Source organism: Molothrus aeneus, chromosome 6, assembly GCF_037042795.1.
Source record: "Molothrus aeneus isolate 106 chromosome 6, BPBGC_Maene_1.0, whole genome shotgun sequence".
Lineage (NCBI taxonomy): Eukaryota > Metazoa > Chordata > Aves > Passeriformes > Icteridae > Molothrus > Molothrus aeneus.
In genome coordinates, this window is record NC_089651.1 from 20,809,045 (window position 1) to 20,831,861 (window position 22,817).

General features: G+C 36.7%; 1 protein-coding gene across 7 annotated transcripts in view; it reads right to left on the bottom strand.

The window, feature by feature from the left end:
- Positions 1-10,884: 10,884 nt before the first annotated feature.
- Positions 10,885-22,817, bottom strand: part of LRRC4C (leucine rich repeat containing 4C) — a 483,508-nt gene continuing 471,575 nt past the window's right edge. For all 7 annotated transcript variants that reach the window (XM_066551192.1, XM_066551187.1, XM_066551190.1 and 4 more), the window contains one exon: positions 10,885-13,531. In XM_066551192.1, coding sequence (XP_066407289.1) covers positions 11,573-13,489 — 1,917 coding nt within the window. In that variant the 5' untranslated portion in view covers positions 13,490-13,531 and the 3' untranslated portion in view covers positions 10,885-11,572. The remainder of the gene's footprint in view (positions 13,532-22,817) is intronic.

Genomic DNA, 22,817 nt, shown 5'->3' on the forward strand with positions numbered 1-22,817 from the left:
TTTCTCTGGGTTTGAGGTTGTTTGTTAGTGAAATAAAGAGCTACAGAATATAACTTCCCTTTCCCCTGCTCCCAGAAATGGACAGTATTAGAAGACAACAAGTCAAATTTCCCCCTTATATCTACACCAGATTTTTATCCTATGCTGGTCTGAGAAAATAAAGAATTTTACTGTTGTCATGCATAATTTTGCCTCATTATATCTCCTTGGTATTAGAACAATTTGCTGGTAGTAGCAATGAGGCAAGCTTAATCATCAGGTAAATAAATACAATTAAAATGTTTAAGCTGTGCTGGTTATGAAAGATTTACTCAGTGACTCTTCTGCTGATAATAATTTATTATTCAACTAACATTTTAAAAAATTTTGAAATACAAATAACTTTCATAATCACTCATTCTCTTCAGCATTTATACTGCTTTTTTACACTTAGCCATTTTACTTTGGAAAAAAAGAAAACAGTTTATTTTCAGCTTTGATCTGAGTCCACATTGAGCCCAAAGATTTGAAAAATTATTTAAAATACAAAAATAAGAGACTTTAAAGCTTCTTCATATATACTAAAATAATTTGTTGTCTGAACAGATAAAAGGAAACAGAACTGATGCTAGAGCTATTTACAAATCTATTTCCTTCCCCTAGCTCAGTGTGTCCCTCACTCAACTCACTGCTAGCTGCAAACTCTGCAACACCTGTGCATTCCTGGCAAACCTGGTTTTCCATCACAGAAGGGCACAGCTCAGCTCAACATCCCTGCAGGGTCTCAGCAGGCTTATTTCTCCTCCCATCCACAAGCTTCCCCTCCCAAAATATGCCCCAATATATCCTGGGGAAAAGCCCCAGCAGAGGAACCCCCATGGCCCAGGTATTCAGCTCACTCACTCCACATCGGGAGGAAACAACCCAGACTTTATCGAAGCTTCCCTCTAACAGCTGAAGAGGAGGGAAATTGTGAACAAGTATTTGTAAACTGCCTGAAAGGCTCCAGTGGAAAGATTTAGCGAAGCAGTAAATGACAGCAATTCCTCCTTACCCCTGTCAGCATGAATTTCCACTCAGTTTACAAGACAGAGTTAAATTCTAGTTTAATGTGTTGTTTCCTTTCCATAAAGGCTTTCTGCCCTTTAGTTGAATCAATTTTCTTGAAGAGGGAATACTTCACAGTCCATATTTAAGATAAGATTGAAACAGATAAGCCTGAACGTGCTCTTAAAGGGCAAAAAATACCCACAACAATCTGCAAGAGTTTACTTATTCAAGAGAAGCCTTTTTCTGAGGAATAGAGAAGATATTTCCTACAACTTTTCCCAAATGAAATACATCCCCCCATCTCTGAGTCTGTTCTGATTGTTTCATCCATGTGTACCTGTACCTCTCCTGCATCCCTTCACTTTCTTCCAAGAGGATGGAATCACTGATTGCTTTGCCCTTTCTGTCAAAGCTAATGTTTGAGAAAGCTACAAGAGAAGCAAGGGTGTTCCACTGTTTGCTCACATCTCACTCTGTATGACTGTACTGTCAATGCCTTCGGCAGTGATGTCACAGGTGCACAACAGGCAAAAATGCCATATCCTTCAAATACCATAAAATCCTGTGTTAGTTTTACTTGGAGACAGTGACTCACTGACCCTTTCACTTGAAATTCTCAGAGGAGCGTTTAATGCTTGAGAAACACAAAAGAACAGAAAAATACTCCAACCCCAGCAAAGAGAGCAACAGCAGTAATGAAACAGCATTAACACTGCTTTTCATGTCTGTGTTTCCCAACACATTTCACGAAAGGGAAAATTGCTACAAAAAGTGAAATGAAGAGTTTTTTCATATTGATTACAAAGACCAGTGGCAAACTAGAATTACTACCGAAAGAGATATTCACTTTCTCCCACTTTCAGATACATAAACTTGAGTACTCTTTCCCACTGTTTATACATGAGGAACCATATTGTCCTGTAATAGAGTAGATTCTCCAGACTCACTGCACTGTATACATGGGGTCAGCCCTTACCTCAGGGATAGGGGGACTTTGTCCACACCAGAACTTTCACCTTTGGTGAAAGCCTCTTTGTCTCATTTTCCTCCTCTGCCACAGATGCCAGTGGGCAACCTAACCACCCAAAGAGAAGTGCACTGCATTTCCTCTGAATCTGCATTGCTTTCCAGAGCAGACCTGATGAAAAGCATAAAAGGAATGGGTTTGTGTGTGCATATTTGTGTGTGTGTGTCTGTCTACAATAGAGGAAAGAATGGACTTATATTTGTTTCTAATCTTTTGTGTCTTGACTGATCTGTTTCTTGTAGTACTACTTTTCATGGGCGCTTTACCCAAACGTTGTCCCTGCCTATGGAACTAGATGATCTATAGGCCTAGATGATCTATCAGCTCCCTTCCAACCCAAGCCATTCTGTGCTGCTCTGATTATCTGGATGCACATATGTTCTGGAAGTAAAATCACCAATTTCTTTCTTCTTGCCATTACTTGTGCCATTCCTTGGAAAGACCCTGAGAAATGAAATGGAATAAAAATAATTAATCATGCCAATTAGGATTGCAGAGAAACAAGATTATTGGAAGATTCCATAGGGGATGGAGACAGAGCAGTTTGTATCTGAACAACAGACATAGAGTGATGACACTTTTAATTCTGCATAACTTACCCTGCAAAGACAGGCTGGCAGCTATCAAACACTTTGCAGCTGCGCTAAGATAGAGCACTTGATGGAAACTTAAATGAAGATACAGAAATTTAACCCAAGGCCAAACTCAGAAGCAAGAGGTATCAATGCTTATTACCCCACGGTGAATGTCCTGTGGCCTATTGGCAATGTGTCTGGTATGTGTCTGATAGAGTTTATATCTCAGAGTAAATGCCCAGAGAACTGCATCTGTCCCAGAAGACTTGGAAGGGATGAACACTTTTCATGTGTTCTGGTATACCCTTAAAATCAAAGCTGCAGCACTGTCACAGCAAAGCAATGTGAAAGACTTGGTTCTCAGCCCATCAATTCTCCTAGGACTTAATTAACATTTTAAAAGAACAAAATATTTTCCCCTACTGAACCAATATAGCAACACATGTCAGATCACAACTTTAAAATTAAACTAAAGCAACAGACCACTGCCAGTGGATTAGATGTGATGAATTTGCACAACTGTAAAATTTTGGCATCATTCCTAACAATGTGCTTCCATAGCTGTGCTATCAGTACTTAAAAGGTATTTAAAAAAAGACCTGTAATTATCTGTGATCAGCACAAGGAAAATCCATTTAGAAGTAGGCTGATCCAACTCTTCAGTGATATCAGCTAAATGACAGTCTTGTGGCACCTCCATCAACCATGCATGAAATATGGTTGCAGTAATCTAAACTTTAAATAGATTTCCGAATTTTTAAATTAAAAAAAAACCACCTCAAAACAAACAAAAAACCAAACAGCTTTTTTTCCACTTGGGTTGTAAAAGGCACTTCAGAGGAGACAGAGTATAATTCTTCTCCTCTTCAGAGGTAAAATTTTCCTGTGTTAAGATATGCACAAGATATTAATTACCTCACTCTGGGCAGGCTGTTCTGCTGATGTCCTGCAGCCAAGCCACAACTGCCACAGAAACCTGGATAGTTTGAATTTACCATGTTGTGCTGCTGAGGCTCAAAGCAAGTGCTGGGCACTCATACTGTTCTGCACTTCCGTTTACTTTGAGTTTGTGTCAAGGAAAAATTCCTAGAGACTGACTCTCAATTAGAGACAGAGAGTGGTACAACCAAAAAATGCTATGAGGGTACTGAATGAGACCAGATTCTACCAGAAAGTTTGGGATGAAACACAGCATCCTACAACCCTGTATCATGGAGAAAATACATAATTAAAAAGATTTAGCTTTTTAATTAAAAAATATGCTGAGTGAAAACTGAAGGTACAGGAAAAAAAATTGAAACTGTAAATAGAGACAAAGGAAAAGCCTTCTAATATGAAACATAATAAAATCCATTTAATATTAATTTGATTAGTGAAAAAACCCAGCATATTCATAACCTAAAGGATCATGAAAAAATTATAAGGAAGACTTATTTGGGCTTTCTACCCTTTTGTGCCAGCAAATTAGAACGAAGTTAAGAAAACAGTAGGGACATATAAATTTTGTGTGAAAATAATAAGGATATCTTGAACCTTCTGAAATTTCATCATAGAAACAATTTTTCTATTTTACAATTTCCTTCTATTATTTTGTAAAGGCAAGAAAAAACAACTTAAAACAAAACAAAAGCATGTTACAAAATTATCATGTGTTTCACAAGGCATCTTTCTTTTTTTTTCCCCAAAATTCTAATACCCTAAAATGTTATCCCCACTTGAGGAGATAAAGGGGAAAACATGTGAGCTTCTTCTTAATTCCTAATAAAAATATTGTATTACTGAAAATAACTTCAAAGGATAAAAATGGGAAGTTCTACTAAATGAATTTTTTCACTAGTGCCATCTTTGTCCAGTCTATGCATTCCAGTGCTTCTTTCAGGTTGATTTTTATAAATCCAATTTTAAAATCAGCAGAAGTTAATGCTAAAATTATATGTACATGCAGAAATAGCCAATTGGGCTCTCCCAAATGTCTACTTTTTCTTTTGGGAAATTATTTTCTACCTGTAAAGTATGAAAGTTTATTTTTCAGAATTACAACTTAAATCTCTTGCTACAGTAATCTTAAAGTGTCCTAGTACAACATCATAACAACTTAAATAGTTCCCTGTGACTTTTTTGACAATAATTACTTATGTCTATCCTGATGGAAACACTCCCGACATAAGAAATAGAATTTATTTAGAAAATAAAAATAGGAGAACAGAACAATCTCTGCCCAGGAAGTTTTAGCAAAAGCCATCAAAGTTGTCAGTTCCTTTGTTTTATTCAGTCTGTTAAGGTCATGATAACTTTATTTAGGTATTTGTTTTGTACGAATCTTAGAGCATTTCTATTTACTGCCTTTTTTTGTTTCTTAATTGTAGTTTTATACAATTCATAATCCTTTTATAGTCTTAATATTCAACAGCATTGATAATTCTTTCAAGTCTTTATAATTTTATCAAATTCTTGATTTTGATCTTTCTTCATCACAAGAAACATATATTCCAACAGGAAAAAAAAATACTCTTTCAACGTGGAAGATAGATTAACACGTGGCATGTGATCAACAGCCTTAATCTTATATACAATATTCAAAACTTATGCATTATTTATGAAACTACTTTGTGTTATCAGATAGGAATGAGTTGTTTAGGAATTAGGGAACTAAAACACCAAGTACTGCAGGGGCCCTGCTTTAGGAGCACAACACTGACCTGCGCTTGTCTCACTGACCATTGGAATTCACTCCCAACACAGGCTGGATGGGTGGGTGCCTCGGGAAGGCAGTTGCAGAAAATGGGAATTGAACAGCTCAACAGCAATGGCAAGCCCAGGAGGGCAAGGAAAGGGAAAACCTGCTTGATATCATGAGGGTACTGACAAAACCTGAACTCATCTTTCCACCTCCTTTTTTTAGACAACTAACTGTCCTTTTGAGGAATTAAATGAGCAAATTGAATCAAATTTAATAACATCTTACGGAATTAAATTAGTTATAGGGGTTGGATTAATTCTGTGGTCCACTAACTCCAGTTCTGTTTTACTAGATTCTCTCTTGGCTCATTTATTTTCCTTTATTTTCTTTTTTATAAATATCTTCCTTTATTCTTTTAAACTCACCTGTAGAGTCATTTTTTAAATAATACATATATACAGACCCCATCTGCATGCAGAGCATTCCAAGATAGTTTCTCTTTCAAATTTTTTTTTCACTTTTCATTTTTGAAATTTAGTTGCATTTAACTAAGCTGCTGTGAAACAAACAAAAGTATTTTTTCAAGTCAATAGAGTTCAAAATGTTTTACTAAAATAAAATGAAATTGCAGTTTATATTTAAAATTTGATGAAAATATAATCCCTGCAAAAACTTCTCCAAACTAAGATATTAATCATATATTGCTATAATAGCAGAGAATCAAAGAAACTAAGAAACCTCTCGTTGCACAAGACATTTCAAGTAGACTGAAAAGAGCCCCAGAGAGTACCAGACATGCACCTCCAATAAGTGGAATTTGGATGATTTAAGAGAATTTCCTTTCACACTCTGTGTGAGAACTTGTTGCAGAGTTGAAAGCCCAGATTTTATCATGCATGTACTGCAAAATGCTAGAAGAAAACAGGAAAGTATGGATAAAGCAGTTAGAATCCTTGTAGAAGCTTCATGATACACAAAAAAGCAAATATTTTTGAGTTTGCAAATTGTGCTGATAGAAAAGATGTAAAGATTATCTAGGATATATAGCTCTCACTTCTTGCTTTGAACATTACATCTTACTGTTCCTTTCAAGTCCAATAATAATCTAATTTATTCTGGCTTGTTGGGTTTTTTTTCTGCTAAGAATTTCTATCTTAAAAAAATATATTTTCTTTTCAAAGTTCTCAAAAATTACAAACTATTTTTCTCTTTCTTATTTTACAAAAGATGATCATAATATCACCTGAGGATGTAATCAATTCAGTGTCTCCCCCTCATTCCAAAATTTCATACCTCACTGGAGTTACACTACATGAAAGATATCTCTTATGAAAGTCACTCAGAATTCACTGATTTGGCCCCTTGGAGAGCTGATTACCAGACAATCTGGGTGTACGTTATAAACATGAGAGGAAGGAGTAAAACCAAGACAAATTAAACTAAATATTTCCTTACATATTTCTCACCTAACAAAATCATAGTTTATTCTTATTAAAATAAATAGCATGTAACTATTGAAGTACAGATTTCATTTGTCTTCACAGAATTCACAGAATGACTAGTTTGGCAGAGACCTTAAAGATCATCGAGTCCAACACATGCCCTAACACCTCAACTAAACCATAGCACCAAGTGCCATATCCAATCATTTTTTAAACACATTCAGGGGTGGTGACTCCACCACCTCCCCAGGCAGGCCATTCCAGAATTTTATCACTCTTTCTGTAAAAAACTTCTTCCTAATATCCAACCTATATTTCCCTTGACACAGCTTGAGACTGCCTTAATCAAGTTAACACTGAAAAACCTAACCTAGAGTCAATCAAACCAATATTCATATATTTTTTCAAAGCATGATTTTGCCATTTGTGTAAAACTTACACTGTAAATCCGTGACTTTTTTTATTCTTCAAGTTTCCCATTGTTTAGTATGCATTAAGCCTTACAACCAACTTGTGATTAAATGTGGTAAACAAAAAAAAATTCCTCATTTCTAATAATACACTGTCTGGACCTGAGCCATTAGCTGTTATGCTGATTACTGCTGCATCTATGCTCTTAAGTGGGGAGCAGTCAATGAAGCTATTCCCAACCCAAATCTCTTCTGCCCTGCTGTGCTCTTCCATCCACAAACTAGATACAACCACAGTGTTCTCACAAGGCACCAGCAAGCCATAAGAGAGGTTGCAGGGCTAACAGGAATTGCAGATTTACCTGGTAGGTTTCACAGAATTTACCCAAGCTCGTCTTCTGCTGATGAACCACTGCTCTGTTAATAGTGGTGGCTCCATGTGTTAGTTTTTTATAATACTAATGTATAATATCACCTCTGTAATAAAATGTCCACCACTACCTTTGGACTAACTGCAGATTAAATTTTAGAAATGAGACTTTTCTTGGCAACACCTGCACAAATGAGAAAAAGATAAATTAAATTGTTCTACTAAGAAAAACAGAAACCCAGGAACTAAAGCCTAACTGCATTTATTACATCTAGAAGATAAGAATAAATTATTTCTTCATTTACTTCTTTTGGTATGAAATTGCAAGGTAGTTCCTAATATTTCTTAGACCTTCACCTTCTGGACTTAAAGAAAAACAGTGAGAATTTCAAAAATAATGTATTTAGGTCATGTAAAAATGGAATATAACCTTTAGATAGGGGTGAAAAAGTTGAAGAGATTTTCCATATCCCTTGTTGAAAGGACTATATTAATGGTCTACCTGACATACAAAAGCTTGTAACAGCTGTTATGAAACATTTTCATAAGACTAAAAAGCTGGTATAATAAAGTACAATATTGATTTATTTGTCTGTTCTCTAATTCTGTGATTAACCTGGGCCAGTGGGGACAGGGAATCTTGAAACAATTAAATATAATTTTTAATGTGTTAGAATATTTTAGCAAAAAATACAATTAATCTATTACTTTTCATACATTCAGCCCTTTTGGAAGGAAAATAAAATGTCCATCTTCTGTGATGAATTGAATGGAACTGACTTGGTTTGCTTTTACGCCTGTTATTTCTTCATATGGCAAGATTCGCAAGACTTGATGAATATTCAAGAAAGAAAATGCTTTGCAATTTCTGTTTGCACAGGACAGCAGATAAACATCTTCAAACTCCATCAAACGAACTGAACAATTCATCATTTCTCATGAGCCCACTAGGAAGTGATAGATCATAATCAAGAACACAAATTTTTTTGCACAATCGCTTTACATCACACACAATGTGGTCACCTGCAAGAGAAATTTCATTAGAATTTCTGTCAGTTATGCTCTGTCATACAGGAGATAGAGGCTTCTTAACATTGTTGTCTCTGGAGCAGTAACAGGAGGCATTGGCCTGTGATTTGAGCATCAAAACTAGAGAGCACGGCACTCGATTTACTTTATTACAGATCTCAGTTCATAATTTAAACTGTGATCTTTGCTAACTGTGGTATTTAATTCACCTGCAAAAGTACTGAGTGTTTTGTAGAAGTAGGAAGGAATCAGAAATAATATCTGTGGTTCCAAGAAGGATAGGGAACATGATGGGAAAATCACACCTAATATCACTGACATGTAACAGATATATACTTACCCAAACAAACACACCCCAATGATGTTCCTTTATGATTATTATGAGCAAGCAGAAATATCTGTTTTTTTGATTAGCCAATAAAACTAGATTAACACTCAGTAAGAATGAATATATTGTTTAAAACAGTCACTGACAGTATTTTGTATTACTGCAAAAAGGATCAAAGATTGTCACTGACCCAGTGTTGTACTTGACAGTAACTATATCTGTTTTCTTATAGGCCTCCTACTAACCTATTTTAGGGGTTAGTAAAATACCACGTGCTTATAAAACCATGTTGACCATAACTGCTTTCACAAATATTGGTTAGCGTAGCCATAATTTGTTAACATAAATGCATTAATTACAGATTTAAATTGTCCAGATTTAGGTTTCCTGAATTGAATTTTTTTTCAATTTTCAGATTAGATTGGCCATGAACAGACTGTTCCTAGCCAGGTGGGCAAAGAATACATAGGAATGTGCAACTGTAGTCATTTTGTACAGAATCTATCACAATGCTTAAAAGAAATCACCAATGAAATATTCAATTGCACTTTGAAGAAACAGGGAAACCTAAGAAACCCAGCTGCAATATTTTACATTCAGGTCCATCTTTGCCCTCTATTAAAATTCCCTTTGAGTTGATATTATTTTTCGTGTAGCACATCAAAGGATAATGCCTTGCCAAATGTTTCTTAGAGATTGTTATAGAACTTTGAGTTTCATTCGGTATTATACTTATCAGACTCCTTGCAGGGTGTGATTCATTGTCACCTATCTCCACTGAGTCCTCTTTAAATCAGGCCTTTGTACTACAACATTCACTTGCAACCTTGAGAATTGTGCATCCAACAGGAGATGTTTACCTCCTCAAACTATCAGAATTCCATCTTAAACTTACAGAATAGAAGTATATTTTTCAGTGGGGTCTTCATCCTGCATGCTATTCCATACTAGAAAGATACAAACAGATTTTGCTAAGAATTTTATTTACCTAGCACAAGGCCCCAGGAACCCTCAGTAAGGGTGGTTAAGAAAGAAAACAGGTGAAAAGGCATTCAGAAATCATATACAGGATTCTTTTTTTTGTCCTAATTTGAATAATCTTAAAATGCTTCTGTTCAGCTGCCAATGCATAAAGTTTAATTTGGTAGAACTTCTGCTTGGAAGAACACAAAGTCCTGAAGTGGGTTTTCTTATGGAAAGCCTTCCTTTTAGCTTTCAGCAAGCACAGTATACACCAGTCCTATACCAATAAGCTAAATCCAGAGAATGTATATAAACAGAAAGGCAGAGGGTGTGCATTTTCCTTTGGTACATGAGTCTGAGTTTAAATTAATGGAAACTGGGTGCTCTACAGGGAGTCTAATTGTCGTGCAAATTACAGTAACTTAAAATATCCTCTGATTTATCTTTGTTCTTTCTATTCTTTAAACCAAAATCCTCAGATTTTTACCTGTGATTTGCTCCATGAAGAGCATGTTGATTTGATTTTGCACATAGGGATACAGTTCTTATTACAGGTATTTTTATGGCTAAGCTTCTTTCATATTTGTGCCTAGAAGTCCCAGAACAACTGAACTGGAAACCACTAGCTTTGGTGGTTTTCTTATTGACAGTATTTTCTTATTGACAGTAATAAATAATAAAAAAACAGAAAAAGGTTTTTAGTTTGGTCTAATAAATTTGGAGGCAACTGAAGTTCCTTGCAAAACTTTTTCTGGCATTGTGAAAAGTATCTTGTGATATAATAGAGATAATTGCACACACCATTAGAAGGGACGATCTCAATCTTGCATTAGAAATCAAACACCCTTGTTTGCCATTGTGTTGTTTTCACAAACTAAAATGAAAACTGTGATATCCTTCAGTAATGATCCAAAATGATTTAATTATTCTCTTTAAAGTGATTGTGTTTTGGACCATCAGAGCAGATTATCATAAGAATTTTAACAAACTTCTGATGTTTAAAGCCACACTAAGAATAAGCTATATCCAAGTACAGAAAAAAAACAACATTTTATTTATAATCTTAGTTTAGTGTTTGAACTACAAATTCTGGTTCTAGAATTGCTCAAAAGATCATGGGTTTTATAGGCTTTCACAAGTAAATTAATTTTTGGTTTGATTTTTTTTACTTTTTTTCCATTTTTTTTCACAGAATGGTGCTTTCGGTAAGTACAGAGCAAATCATTACATGGAGAAAAAAAGGTTTACTTGTTTTTCTCACTTGCAAAGTTACTGTTATTACTCCATTCTCTGTTGAATAATTTCAAAAAGGGCATGAGAAAACAAAAGAAAAAAGAGAAAGTGACAAAATAGACCGAATCTCACCACTAGAATTCACCATAAAAATTCCCAAAGTGTAACAGAATTCTTACAAAATTTCCTAGATCAGTTCTTTTAGGGAATCAAGATCTCCTATGAAAAATATGGCAAATGGGAGTCAGGGTAGGTTGGGCAGGAAAACGGGAACGAGGAGGGTAAATAACTGCAGCAAAAACAGGTTCTGAGGAATACACTTAATTTTGTCTGCTTTAGATCACAATAGAATTTTTAATAAATAAATTTCTTTTTCTTTGTAAAGACACTTTTGAAACAGTAGATTTAGCCCAGTCATTTGTGTCATTTGTTTTATAAACCATCTTTTGTTGTCCCCCCACCCCACCCCTTAATGTCATAAATGTTTTAGATTTGAGTCTCTTGAACATTGTCTTTCGAGTTCATTCGGATCAATAACGGTTCATGCACTGAACTGTGTATTGAATTTATTGTGTTAACTGTTGTTGTGTGGTTGAAAGGAGATTTATAAGAGTTATAGTGATTTAAGTGCTCATGCTCTATTGCTGGCATGGGCAAATGACTCTCTATGGGTGTGTCACCTGTAAGCTCATCATCCACATTAATGATCTCTACAGTCCGTGTTGGAGCATGATGGCTCTGCCGGTGATGCTGTTTCCTCATTTTGTAGAAAATTACCAGCATCACAGCAGCCATGAGAGTGATAGCCACAAAACAACCAATTATGATTTTGGTAGTCTTCATAACCTCATCTATTCCTGGGATCCCGTTGTTTGCGTCCGTCACAGGAATGGTGAACGTTTTTTCTGTTGATCTTGTGCTCTGTGGAGTGAGTGAGGTTGTCATGTTAATGGTTTCCCAGTTGGTAACTGGTGTGGGCCCAACCTGCTCTGTGGTCTGTGCCTCATCCTGAGAAGGTTCCACAGTCTCTACTGTGACGGTTGAAAAGTACGTGTAACCAGGGTTATCCAGGGCAGTCACATTCAGCGTGGCAGAAGCCGTGGTATTCCCGACAGAGTTACTCACCATGCATGTGTACAAACCCGTGTCTTGCACAGTTACCTTGGTAAAATTTAATGTGCCATCACTGAGCACAGCAATCCGAACTCTGTATGCCCCATGTGTCATTACAGATCCATTTGGAGTAATCCAAGATACGGAGGTCAGGGAGGTCGATGCCCGGCATTTCATCTCTGCAGCCATGCCTTCTGTGACGTTGAGGTCTGCTGGTGGCTCCACTATGACTGGAGCATAACATGTGAAGTAATTCAGGTCCAGCTCACCAATGTATCTTCCTTTTAAACTGGGGGGCGTGTGGCAACGGGCACAGCATGCAGTGTTGGAGGGTGCCTTGTCTTTAATCCACCAGCTGAGCCAAAGGATATCACAGTTGCAGTTCCAAGGATTGTGATGCAAGTGGATCCTTTCTAGGCGGAGCGGTGTGAACAGGTCATGAGGCAGTAGTGTTAGATTGTTGTGTGCCAGGTTGATCTCTACAAGTGACTGAAGGTTATCAAAAGCATTTCTTTCTATCACTTGAATCTGGGACTGTATCATCCACAATTTCTGAAGATGCATCAACCCTTGGAAAGAACCTGGCCGGATGGCAGTCAGATGATTCCCAGAAAGATCTAACTCATCCAGTTTTACAAGTGGAGTAAGGTTAGGAATCTCTCGAAGATTGCACATGGCAAGGTTCAAATACCTCAAGTTGGACAGACCTTCAAAGGCACCTTCTGAGATGTATGAAAGCCTTTTCAATTCCCCCAAATCCAACCTCCGGAGAGAAGGGATTCTGTTAAAAGCATAAGAAGGGATGCTCTCAATGGGGTTGTTTCTCAACCACAGTTCCTTCAGTTTTGATAGGTATACAAAAGCCCCATTTGGGATAGTGGTCAGACGATTGTCAAAGAGTTCCAAAGTGTTGAGATTGGCCAGACCATTGAAAGCCCCTATTTCAATTGTTCTGATGTGATTCCTGCTGAGCTGCAGGATTTCTAGGTGCCTCAGATGCTTGAAGCTATTAACTTTAATGATTTGAATCTGGTTCTCATGGAGATTGAGTAGCCGGGTGTTGGTGGAGATGCCGTCTGGCACGTCTCTAAGATTTTTCCGTACACAAATCACTTTACTGAACTGGTTGCTGCAGGAGCAGACAGAAGGGCAAGTTTGGGCCCTCACTAGACCAGCCACCACAAGAAGCTGAAGAGCCAACAGCACCACAAGCAGGGGGTCAAATAGGGCCCTGTTAAACCTAGGACCTATCATTATCTGCTGTGGATGTAAGGTCATCTTGTTCAACATTCATAATTTATTTGGTGTTGGTCCTTCTGGAGTTTGAATCGTCTGAAAGAAAGGAAGAAATGAGAAGGATAACATTAAATTAATCTCAAATAATTGTGTTCTCTCAACAAAGGCTTTTCAAGTCCTTTCAGTCAACTCTACCAATTTCTTGAAACTCGATAGTGAGAGCAGGTATAGAATTTCTAATATTACTTTTCCGTACAGATATGTATGTCAGCTGCAACTGGCAATGAGATAAGAAATAGCCATACATTAGTTCTCCTGCACATTCCAATGTACACTGTATACAGGTGGATGGCAGATAAGAAGTTCAATCACAATGAATACCTAAAAGAAATGTAACTCAGGGGAGAGTTGAAAGAAAGGACAAGCATCTCCAAAGGCAAAAGTTAACAACATAAGAATCTACTAAGATAGGAATTATCAGAGTATTCAAGGTGTTAACCTTTTTTACATGTTGATAGAGAACAGATAATATGAAAAGCAAGTTTCTGGATTGGGTAAAAATCTCTGTCTATACAAACATGACTCCTGAATCAGAGTTTAGCTAGAAGTAAATCTCTAAAACTGACTGTCATGCAGATGACAGGGCAAGATCTTGCCTATAAGAATTAAAAAAATTAAAAAATTAAAATAAAGAAGCATACTGAGCATCATCCAATTTAATGATATGGCCTCTTCAATTCTTTTGTTTGGCACCAGCAGCAGAGAAACACTCATTAGCAAATATGTACTGAACACAGAAATGAGAATAGCCATTTATTTAAATGCTGAAAAATATCCCTGTAGCTGCAAGGTTGGCAGTTTCATTGGCACCTTGAAAAAATTCCCAAAAAATTCTTACTGCAAAGGGAAAAAAGACCTTCACACTACAAATGGTCATTACCATTTTAAGAACTTCAGTACTGATACATGTGTGGCAGTTTTTATAGTCCCCAGCCTTCAGTTCATTTCCAATCTGCTGCTCAGTTCAAGATTCCTCTGTTGCCGAGATTAATGAAATTTCTTATAAATCAGCCAAAAGTGAAGTCTTAGAAATTACAGCAAGCTTAAAGCATATTTATAACCCAGAGCACCCAGATGGATAGTACATATATATTCATTAAAACAAAATACCATAAGGCAACAGTTTTCCACTCCCAACTCCAAACTGATTCATTTTTTTGTAAAAAATAGAGACCTTTCTTTAACAAAAAAAAGCTGAAAAAAAACCCCATCAAAAAAAACCACCAAACCAGGAAAAATATATTAACTTTCATCTCACAGCAATTCACTTAATGAAACTTTTTTTTTTCTAATTGTATATTCAGACAATGTGTTTTTGAGAATTCATTTCTGCATTTTAAAAAAAAACTGTTATAAGGGTTCAGAGCTAGCAAGTGTTCTCATCTCATTTTTAATAATTTACTGCAGAAAAAGCCAATAGAATGGTTAAAAAACTGTGAAGAGAACTAGAAATTCTGGGCTATATCTGTATGTTTGATCTCTCTATATGTGCTATTTATAAAACATCATTCTTGTTATGAAAGATTCATGAAACTAATGTGTTTTGCAACCTTGAGCAAGTCACTTCTGTCTCTGCAGCTTACACTTCTGTCCCATGACTCTGGAGAACCCTGCGGCTGTAGTGTTAGATGTTACTGCTCCCACCTCTCCATCCCTTCCCTCTGCCAACACCTGCACTCCTGAACATCAGCTTCAGGATAATGTACTAGACTAGATGAGGGGTCGCTGCTCTACACACCTTCCTTTTCACTGCAGGCTCACAAGGTCACTTATCTCTTCAGAGGTGCTGAACAGGATGTATGGAAAAACACTCCCATCACTAAAATTCAAGTTTGCTTGCAAAAGTCCATCTGCAGTAAAACTGCACTCAAAAAGCAGGTGAAAAGGCCATAGTTCCCATCTTTCTTACACAGTTATGAAGAAAAACCTGCCGTTGAGGTCAAAAGAATTCTATTAGTGCCTTATATCAATTTTAGGGTTCTTAGTTAAGACCTGTGATCCACGAATTTTGCTGAATAGTAATTAACCATCATCTGTGATAGTTAAGTGATTGTATTAGCATTTTTATCACCCTTTTAAAATTTTTTTTTGTGCATTAATTTGTTTTTCCTTTCTCATTTTCAAAATTCTTCTAAAACTTATATCCTAAGGACTTGGAGTGAATAATGAATTCCATTAACAAGTAATAAAACAGACACAGAAAAACAACAAACTAATTATTTTACCATTGCACTGGCGCAATATTTTTGTCTTTACTGAAACTGGCATGAGAACACTGCTATGTCTGCCTTCAGAACTGCCAGTTATCCTTGTGTACAAGGCTGGTGAGGCACAGGCGGCACATTGGGCTTGCAGAGGCACAGGAATCTTAGACCAATTCACTACTAAAGACCAGCTTTGTAGGATGTCATATAGTTTCTCTATCTTTTTGTCATTGTCTGGTCTCAGTCCTGTATCCTGGATTCCCTGAGGGACCAGGAAAACTACAACATTCGTAGAACAAAAAAGTACAGAGAAATAAGAAAGGCCATGGGAGAGCAAGCACCCTCAACATCAGGCTCTGAATGCACCAAGTCCCTTCAGCTGCTCTTTTCTAGCCTCCCTGAAGCTGAGGATCCCAAGCCGTGCTGCAAGTACTCCAAGGCACTTTTCTCCTGTTCCAATTACTTGAACCTGAGGGTATCTCCCAACATTTCCTTTACCTAGTTCTTCATCCAGAAAATCTTCCCTTTTCATCACTACACATATGCTCCATGGGCGAAAAAAAAATAATTTTACTTGAGTACATTATTACAACAAATAAATTACCCTGTTATGAGACTGATCAGTAAATGTTGTCTAACCCAAACCAAAGTGTTTATATGTCTCAGTTGCAAAAAGATTTTTGAAGAAATGCTTTTATCTTCTTATGACAAATTCCCTATATCCTTCCTATTTTTGGTTATTGACTGAAACAATGAATCATTCACAAGGAACAGCTTTTTTCTTGAGCCAAAATCGCCTGTGGCTTTTACATTTACTGTTCTCCCTGGTCCTGTGCTAGGGATGTCTCAATCAAACATATGCCTCAGTACAACCATCTATCAAAGACCTCCAGGGAAATCTGACACCGACAGGTTTCCGTAAAATTCAAATCTGTGCATACTTCAAATACAAGTTTGGTTACTGACTAATTGATAGCTTCTCTGAGTCTATAATTCTGAAGACAGGATTTGTGACATTTTGTGATATGTGAACACAAAGTTCTAGATACGTTTTCACATGTATTGGTATGTTTGATCTTTCTGTGTCTAAGCCGTATCTTGCTTAATATATAAGTACAGAATATCTATATTGCCATCCCTCTGGAACATTTTCCAGGAGGCAGTGAGAGCAAATCTTAGCTTTTGCAATCACCATTTGATTTAACTTTGGACTTATTTATATTACTTGGTTTTTTGCCCTGTTCTTTGTTAGTACAGGAAGCAAAATGGCTCCTGTTTTTAGGACAAGACTACACCAAGTGGACTTGGTGCTGCTAAAGTACAGGGGAGATGATGATCCAAAAAAGTGACCATGACCAGCAGAAAATATACTAGGCAATACCTTGCTAATCCTCACTTCCATCTACTGAGGTTTGCATGAGGCTGAAATATGGCAGTAAGATTCCTGGTGGCTGGAAGAATGTAGTAAAAAGATCCCTTCTTTTGTATTGGCTGTTATTAAGGGCTCGGAGCTTAAATAATTAGGAACTCTTGATGCAGGTATTTCATATCAGGGCAATTTTAAATCATAAATATCTTGGAAACACCCTGGAAAAAAATTAGCCAGCATAAAATAACAGTGGAAAATTAATTTAAAGCCTTGAAGGGTGTTATGGAAATATTTTAATGGGCTTTACATAAAGATCCATCTGGAGCTCTGTACTAGAGTAATTTGCTATTCCATTCCTATTTATGCTAGAAACACTGAAGGTTTAGCTTTACAAGCCCGCACATGGAACACAGATCATCAACCAGCTTCTTTAGTCCTTGTTGACACCTCTTTGTCTTCTAAGTATTATTTTTTTTCATTTTTCTAGTATCAAAATAGCAACTCTACAGTCAATTCAATATCACTAGTGCCCTCTGCTGTATAGACTAAAAATTTAGTTTAAAATGTTAAGAATTTCCTTACTGCACAGTTGGTTCCCTACACACAGTACAATTATCAAAAGTGTTTCCAAACATGGCCTTTAGTCTGTCTGTGGCACTGCTCTAATTACCACAGTCATCTGTTTTTTTAGCACAATAATGTATGTTCTCTTTATGGCCCAGACATATATGGAGAGCTGTTCATTTTGTTTTCTATTTTCACGGAAATAAAAAAATCTCTTTTTTGAAATTGACATTTGATGTGCATGTTCTCCTCTCTATAGCTTATCTGACTCTCTGTTACTCTCAATGTACTACACATTTTCCTCTGAGCTAAAAGCTCTGCCCTCTTAAGGTCCAGTACAGAAGATGAAGTAAGGAATGACAGAGCTAATCTACCTCTGCAGCTAAGCACAGTGCAACTTTCCTCAGGGACAGCTTGGAGGATGCCGTGGTTACCCTATTGAAATGTAACTTTGCCAAATGTGTCTGCAGAGGTGCCTTCTTTATGGGCCTTGTAATATTACCTCTTTTTTTTTTTTTTGTAATGAGGTCTTGGGTCTGATGTGCTTTGTTCTCCTTTTGCTATACTACCAGGAGAAGGTGACTGTGCTCCCTCTGATTGCTGAAGGATTTTCCTGTAATGGGGATCTTTGATAACAAAAGAGAACTTCCACGCCATTTGCAAAGATCTGCCTAATGAGGTATGGCAGGTGGCAAAGATATTTCCCCAAGCTCCAGTGACCCCAAGCTCCAGTGACCCTTAGCTGGCAGTTTAGTTGCTGTTGGCAACTCATGCTTTGCTTTCTGTCTTGTCTGTGGGTCTATGAAAAGCTGTCTCAGCAGCAGAGCTGTGCAGTGCAAAGGCCATGACTTTATCCCAATATATGGTTTAAGATACAGTATGATGTAGCACACTTTGGTTCATGCTGTACCTCTGCCATGAAAAAAATTGAGATGTGATATGTGCTGCACTGAAAATACAGACAGAATTTATCAAGAATCAGGTGTTTAAACTATCACAGTAAAATTACATCATCACAAATTCATCACAGTTAAGTCTCAGCTGAAGAACTGTTAAATCACAAAAGCTTTCCCTCAGCCATGTCCCAGAAAATTTCAGGATGAGAAGCATTCAAATCACTTTTTTCAATTTTTTTCAAGTTGACAAATATGTGGACGCATTCAGAAAATCATCTTTGCTTCACTCTATATAGCACAGTTATGTCCGCTGTACCTTACACCCTTTTAAAGAGGTTTTCTGAGAGAAAAACCCTTTGCAATGATATCTGCATTTTTTCAGAGAACAAGCCACTCTACAGTTGCAAATTAAACAGCAGATTTCCAAGCATGTGAAGAGGAGCTAGGTGCGTCAAGCAGCTAATTATGCTGGGAAGTCTCTTCCGGTAGCATCAGCACCAGAGAATTGAAAATAGTTTCTGTATGGAACAGAGCTTGGAGTACAGCAGTAAAAATAGGTCCAAATCCCAGGACGACCTTATGCAGAAGTAACTCTTTTGACTCTCTTTTCAGGAACTCTGAATGCTCCGAGGGCCTGAGACTGATCCCCTTTTGGCAGCATGGGCAGCAGAAGCAGCCAAGGGAATTTCAGGGTAGACACGCACACAATATGCTTTAGCTCCACAAAGTACTGAAACACACGAGGGTTAGCCTTCATCCCGGAATAGAGACTGAGCTGTGGGCAGGGAGTTCCACCGGGGTCAGAAATGCTCTACCAACATCTGCTCTGCAAATGCTCCAGCAGCCTCACATGTGTGTCCCCATATGGCTGTGCAGGGTTGGGCCAATGGAACTACATTGCCAGGGATTCACTCACCATAATCTCCTGCCCACCTCACCTCCCCTCTTTCCTCTCTGGAAATACCTTTCCACCTGGCTGAACCCTCAAGGACTTGAGCTCTCAGTTGAAGAGCAGTGCAAGCAGTTTGCATGCTGTTTCATGCCCCTACACAGTACAATGACACCATTCTCTTTTTCCATGGGATGCTTTTGTCATTAACAAAGGAACACATGCTATGATCTTAACAGGCAACTACAATGCATCATGAAAAATCAATTAAACGGTTTACAGTAGGTTTGCCATTTTAAAATGGTTTCCTTTTCCTAATCTTATTTTTTATTTCTTCATGGATTGACTCTGGTCAGAGGTGTTTGGCTTTTTTCTAATAGATTGATCTACAACGAAACCCCATGTCTATGACTATAGAACTGGGTAACTTTATCTACATTGTTCAAAATCAGTTTTCCCTTTTCACTGCTATAGGACTTTAAAAGTCTCAACAGCAGTTAAGGGAGCCATTGCAATAATGTCTAAAATCCTGTGAGGTTTCAAACCCCAGCAGTTTTTATCTATTTGTTTTTTATTTTATTTTTAGTTAAATACAGTGGAGGCCAAAGCAGGCTAGATAGACAGCCCTGAAATGCAAACTGATTACTCATGAGACCAGACAATCAAAACACTCACAATGCAAATTATTCTTTTCTTTGCATGTTTCACTGTTTTGCTCTGGGACATAGTTCTGTGTCCCCTTGAAGCATTCAAGTGTAGGAGGCAGAGAGGATATTGCTGTACCGCAGACACTTCCTAGTTCTCTCCTGCAAGCCTTTTAAGACTCAACTGAATCACTAAGACACTGATCTGAAAGACCTAAATGTGATTGGACACATTCAATCCTCCTGAATCACCACTGATTTCAGTGGAGTTCAATCAAGGGTGAGTTTGACCCAGTCTGCCTTTTTCTTCTTGTCTTTCATTTTGTTATACAGAAACCAGCTTTATTTCACCCACCTCATTTTCCAGCATGATTTCATGTTTCCTCTCTCATTTCTTCCTAAGGTTTAAAATTTTCTCTTTAACATCAGGTAAAAGAAAAGAACATGAAATAAACCTTCTAAAAATGAGAATTTGAGTGCACATTGGTACAAGCAAAAATATTTGCATTTTAGCTAGAAATTAAGATATTTTGAATCTCAATCAGTTTTCTATTTCTCTTTATTTATAAATATAATTTTAAGCATCATTTGCAGTTTGTATCCTCAGTAAAACTAATTTCACAGTAAAATGATAGAAAACATCAGATAATATGTAATGAATATTTCCTTAGGACAAACTTAGATATCTTAAGAGGAATTATACTACTTTGTTGTCCTCTCCCTGGATGCTACTCCAGAGAGTCACTCCAAGGGTGATGAGGACAGAGCAATCCTAACTTCTCTGTTCAAACTGTTCACAGTTGTATTAATAGGAGCAATCTATGAACTATTCACAATGAGCTAAAATTCTTTCAATAAAAGCCACCACAATACAGCTTGGTTTTAGTGCACCCAGAAACATTCTAGAATTTTAATTGGAATTAACTTTTAAGTGGGTTAATTCTATTGCATTAAATCTTAGTGTGGACATTCTTATTTAGAATTTAATTTAAGCTAAATTGAATCAAGGCCACTGTAACTTCAATTAAGAGTGTCCATAAAAGGATGTAATGTAGTTTAGCTAGTCCCTTTTCAAAGTTAATTTGGATTCATTTTCTTGAGACCCCGTATAGACATTAGGAACTTTTGTTCTGTATTGACTTGGGCTTGATTCAAACCAATTACATAAAGGTAAAAAGGTTTTCTACCTCATCACTGATCCCCCTAGGTTACTGAAGTTCCATTTTGCTTCACTAATTCAGTTCATTAAATACACTTTCTCTGTCATTTTGTTGTTTGTTTCATCTTGTATCTCTTTCAGGACAGATATTTATGTAGGGGAAAATGGACAACTGAACAATAGAAATTTTACAACAGCCTAATAATAAAATTCTCTTAATTACAGAAGTCTGTCATGGCACCTCATGTGCCAACCATGATAATAAGAGAAAGTCCAACAAAACCTTCAAGACTTGCCTATCTTATGGCAGAAGTATCTCAGTGAGCAATAATTAAACTGCACAATTTCTAAAACTATGTTTTTAAATTCTTTTTTCATTCATTATCAAACTAAAATCACAGATCCATGTTCGGAAGGCATCTGAGAACCACAAAAAAATTAGCACAAAAACAACCCTTAATAAAAACTATATGCTGTTCAAAAGCACTGGTCCAAAACAGCACAGGTTTTAGTCCTGTCATACTGGGGCAATTTTTTGAAGTACCATAGTATTTTCTGGTTTTAGGAGCGATTGAACATCTATTTAGACATATTACAGTGATACTTTATTTCAAACAAACTAGTTTTGCTCCAGTATAATAACATCAATTTTTATACACGGAAACATTAAATTGTAAATTAACATCCTTTTAAAAAATGTACTAGAACATTTCAAACTGGTAGGTAAAAAATCTGTTACTTTATGTAATATTAAAGTTTGTGTCTTTTCAAAAATGAAAAGGTGAAAATGTGTAAGGCTCATGGAATCCAAGGTATTAGCTCTGATTACTTTCAGAATTTTCTCACTACTCACAAATGATAAAAAGAGATGTGGGAAATGTCAGGTCAGAACAACCTAAGAATGCATATATGAATGTAGCCAGTATAATGAAGAGAAACAAACAAACAAACAAAAAAAATTAGAGTATATACCTGCACTTAAGAAAGTTTCATCGTAACCCAAGAGAATTTGAATCTAGTTTTTAAAGTCCAAAACATTATTTAGTAAATTACAATATTTGCACTTGTCTACTGAATGTGCTAATGCTGAATAATCTTGTCACCCATACTCATCATCCTCTGAGCCTTGCTGAGCTCTGGACCTCAGCAGATAACATACACAAGAAGACAAAATTATTTTAGCTTGACGAACATGTAATGCAGTAGCAGTTTTCTATACCTCTCTACAATTTGGCAACAGAGATACCCTGGTAAAAGCCAAAGTAACTTAAAAAAAATTTGAAGATTACTTTGATATTAGCAAATCAGAGAATTGTCCATTTCAGTGGCATGAAAAGATCGAGTTTGTACAATAATAACTGCAGTTTTTCCAAATGAACTTTGTAGTATGTAAAACAGAGGAGACTGAGGGATGAAAGGAAATTATATTAAAACAGCCATGGAAAATCTGCATCAATATTTTTTTGCAGTATGATTTAAAATAGGTATCTGCCTAAATACTTCTATGCCATGATGACGTGTCAAGAAGAGTGTTTTCCTGTTTTCCTTTTTAAACTGCTAAATTATTTGATGCTGAGTTGAAGAAGTGCTTGGTAGA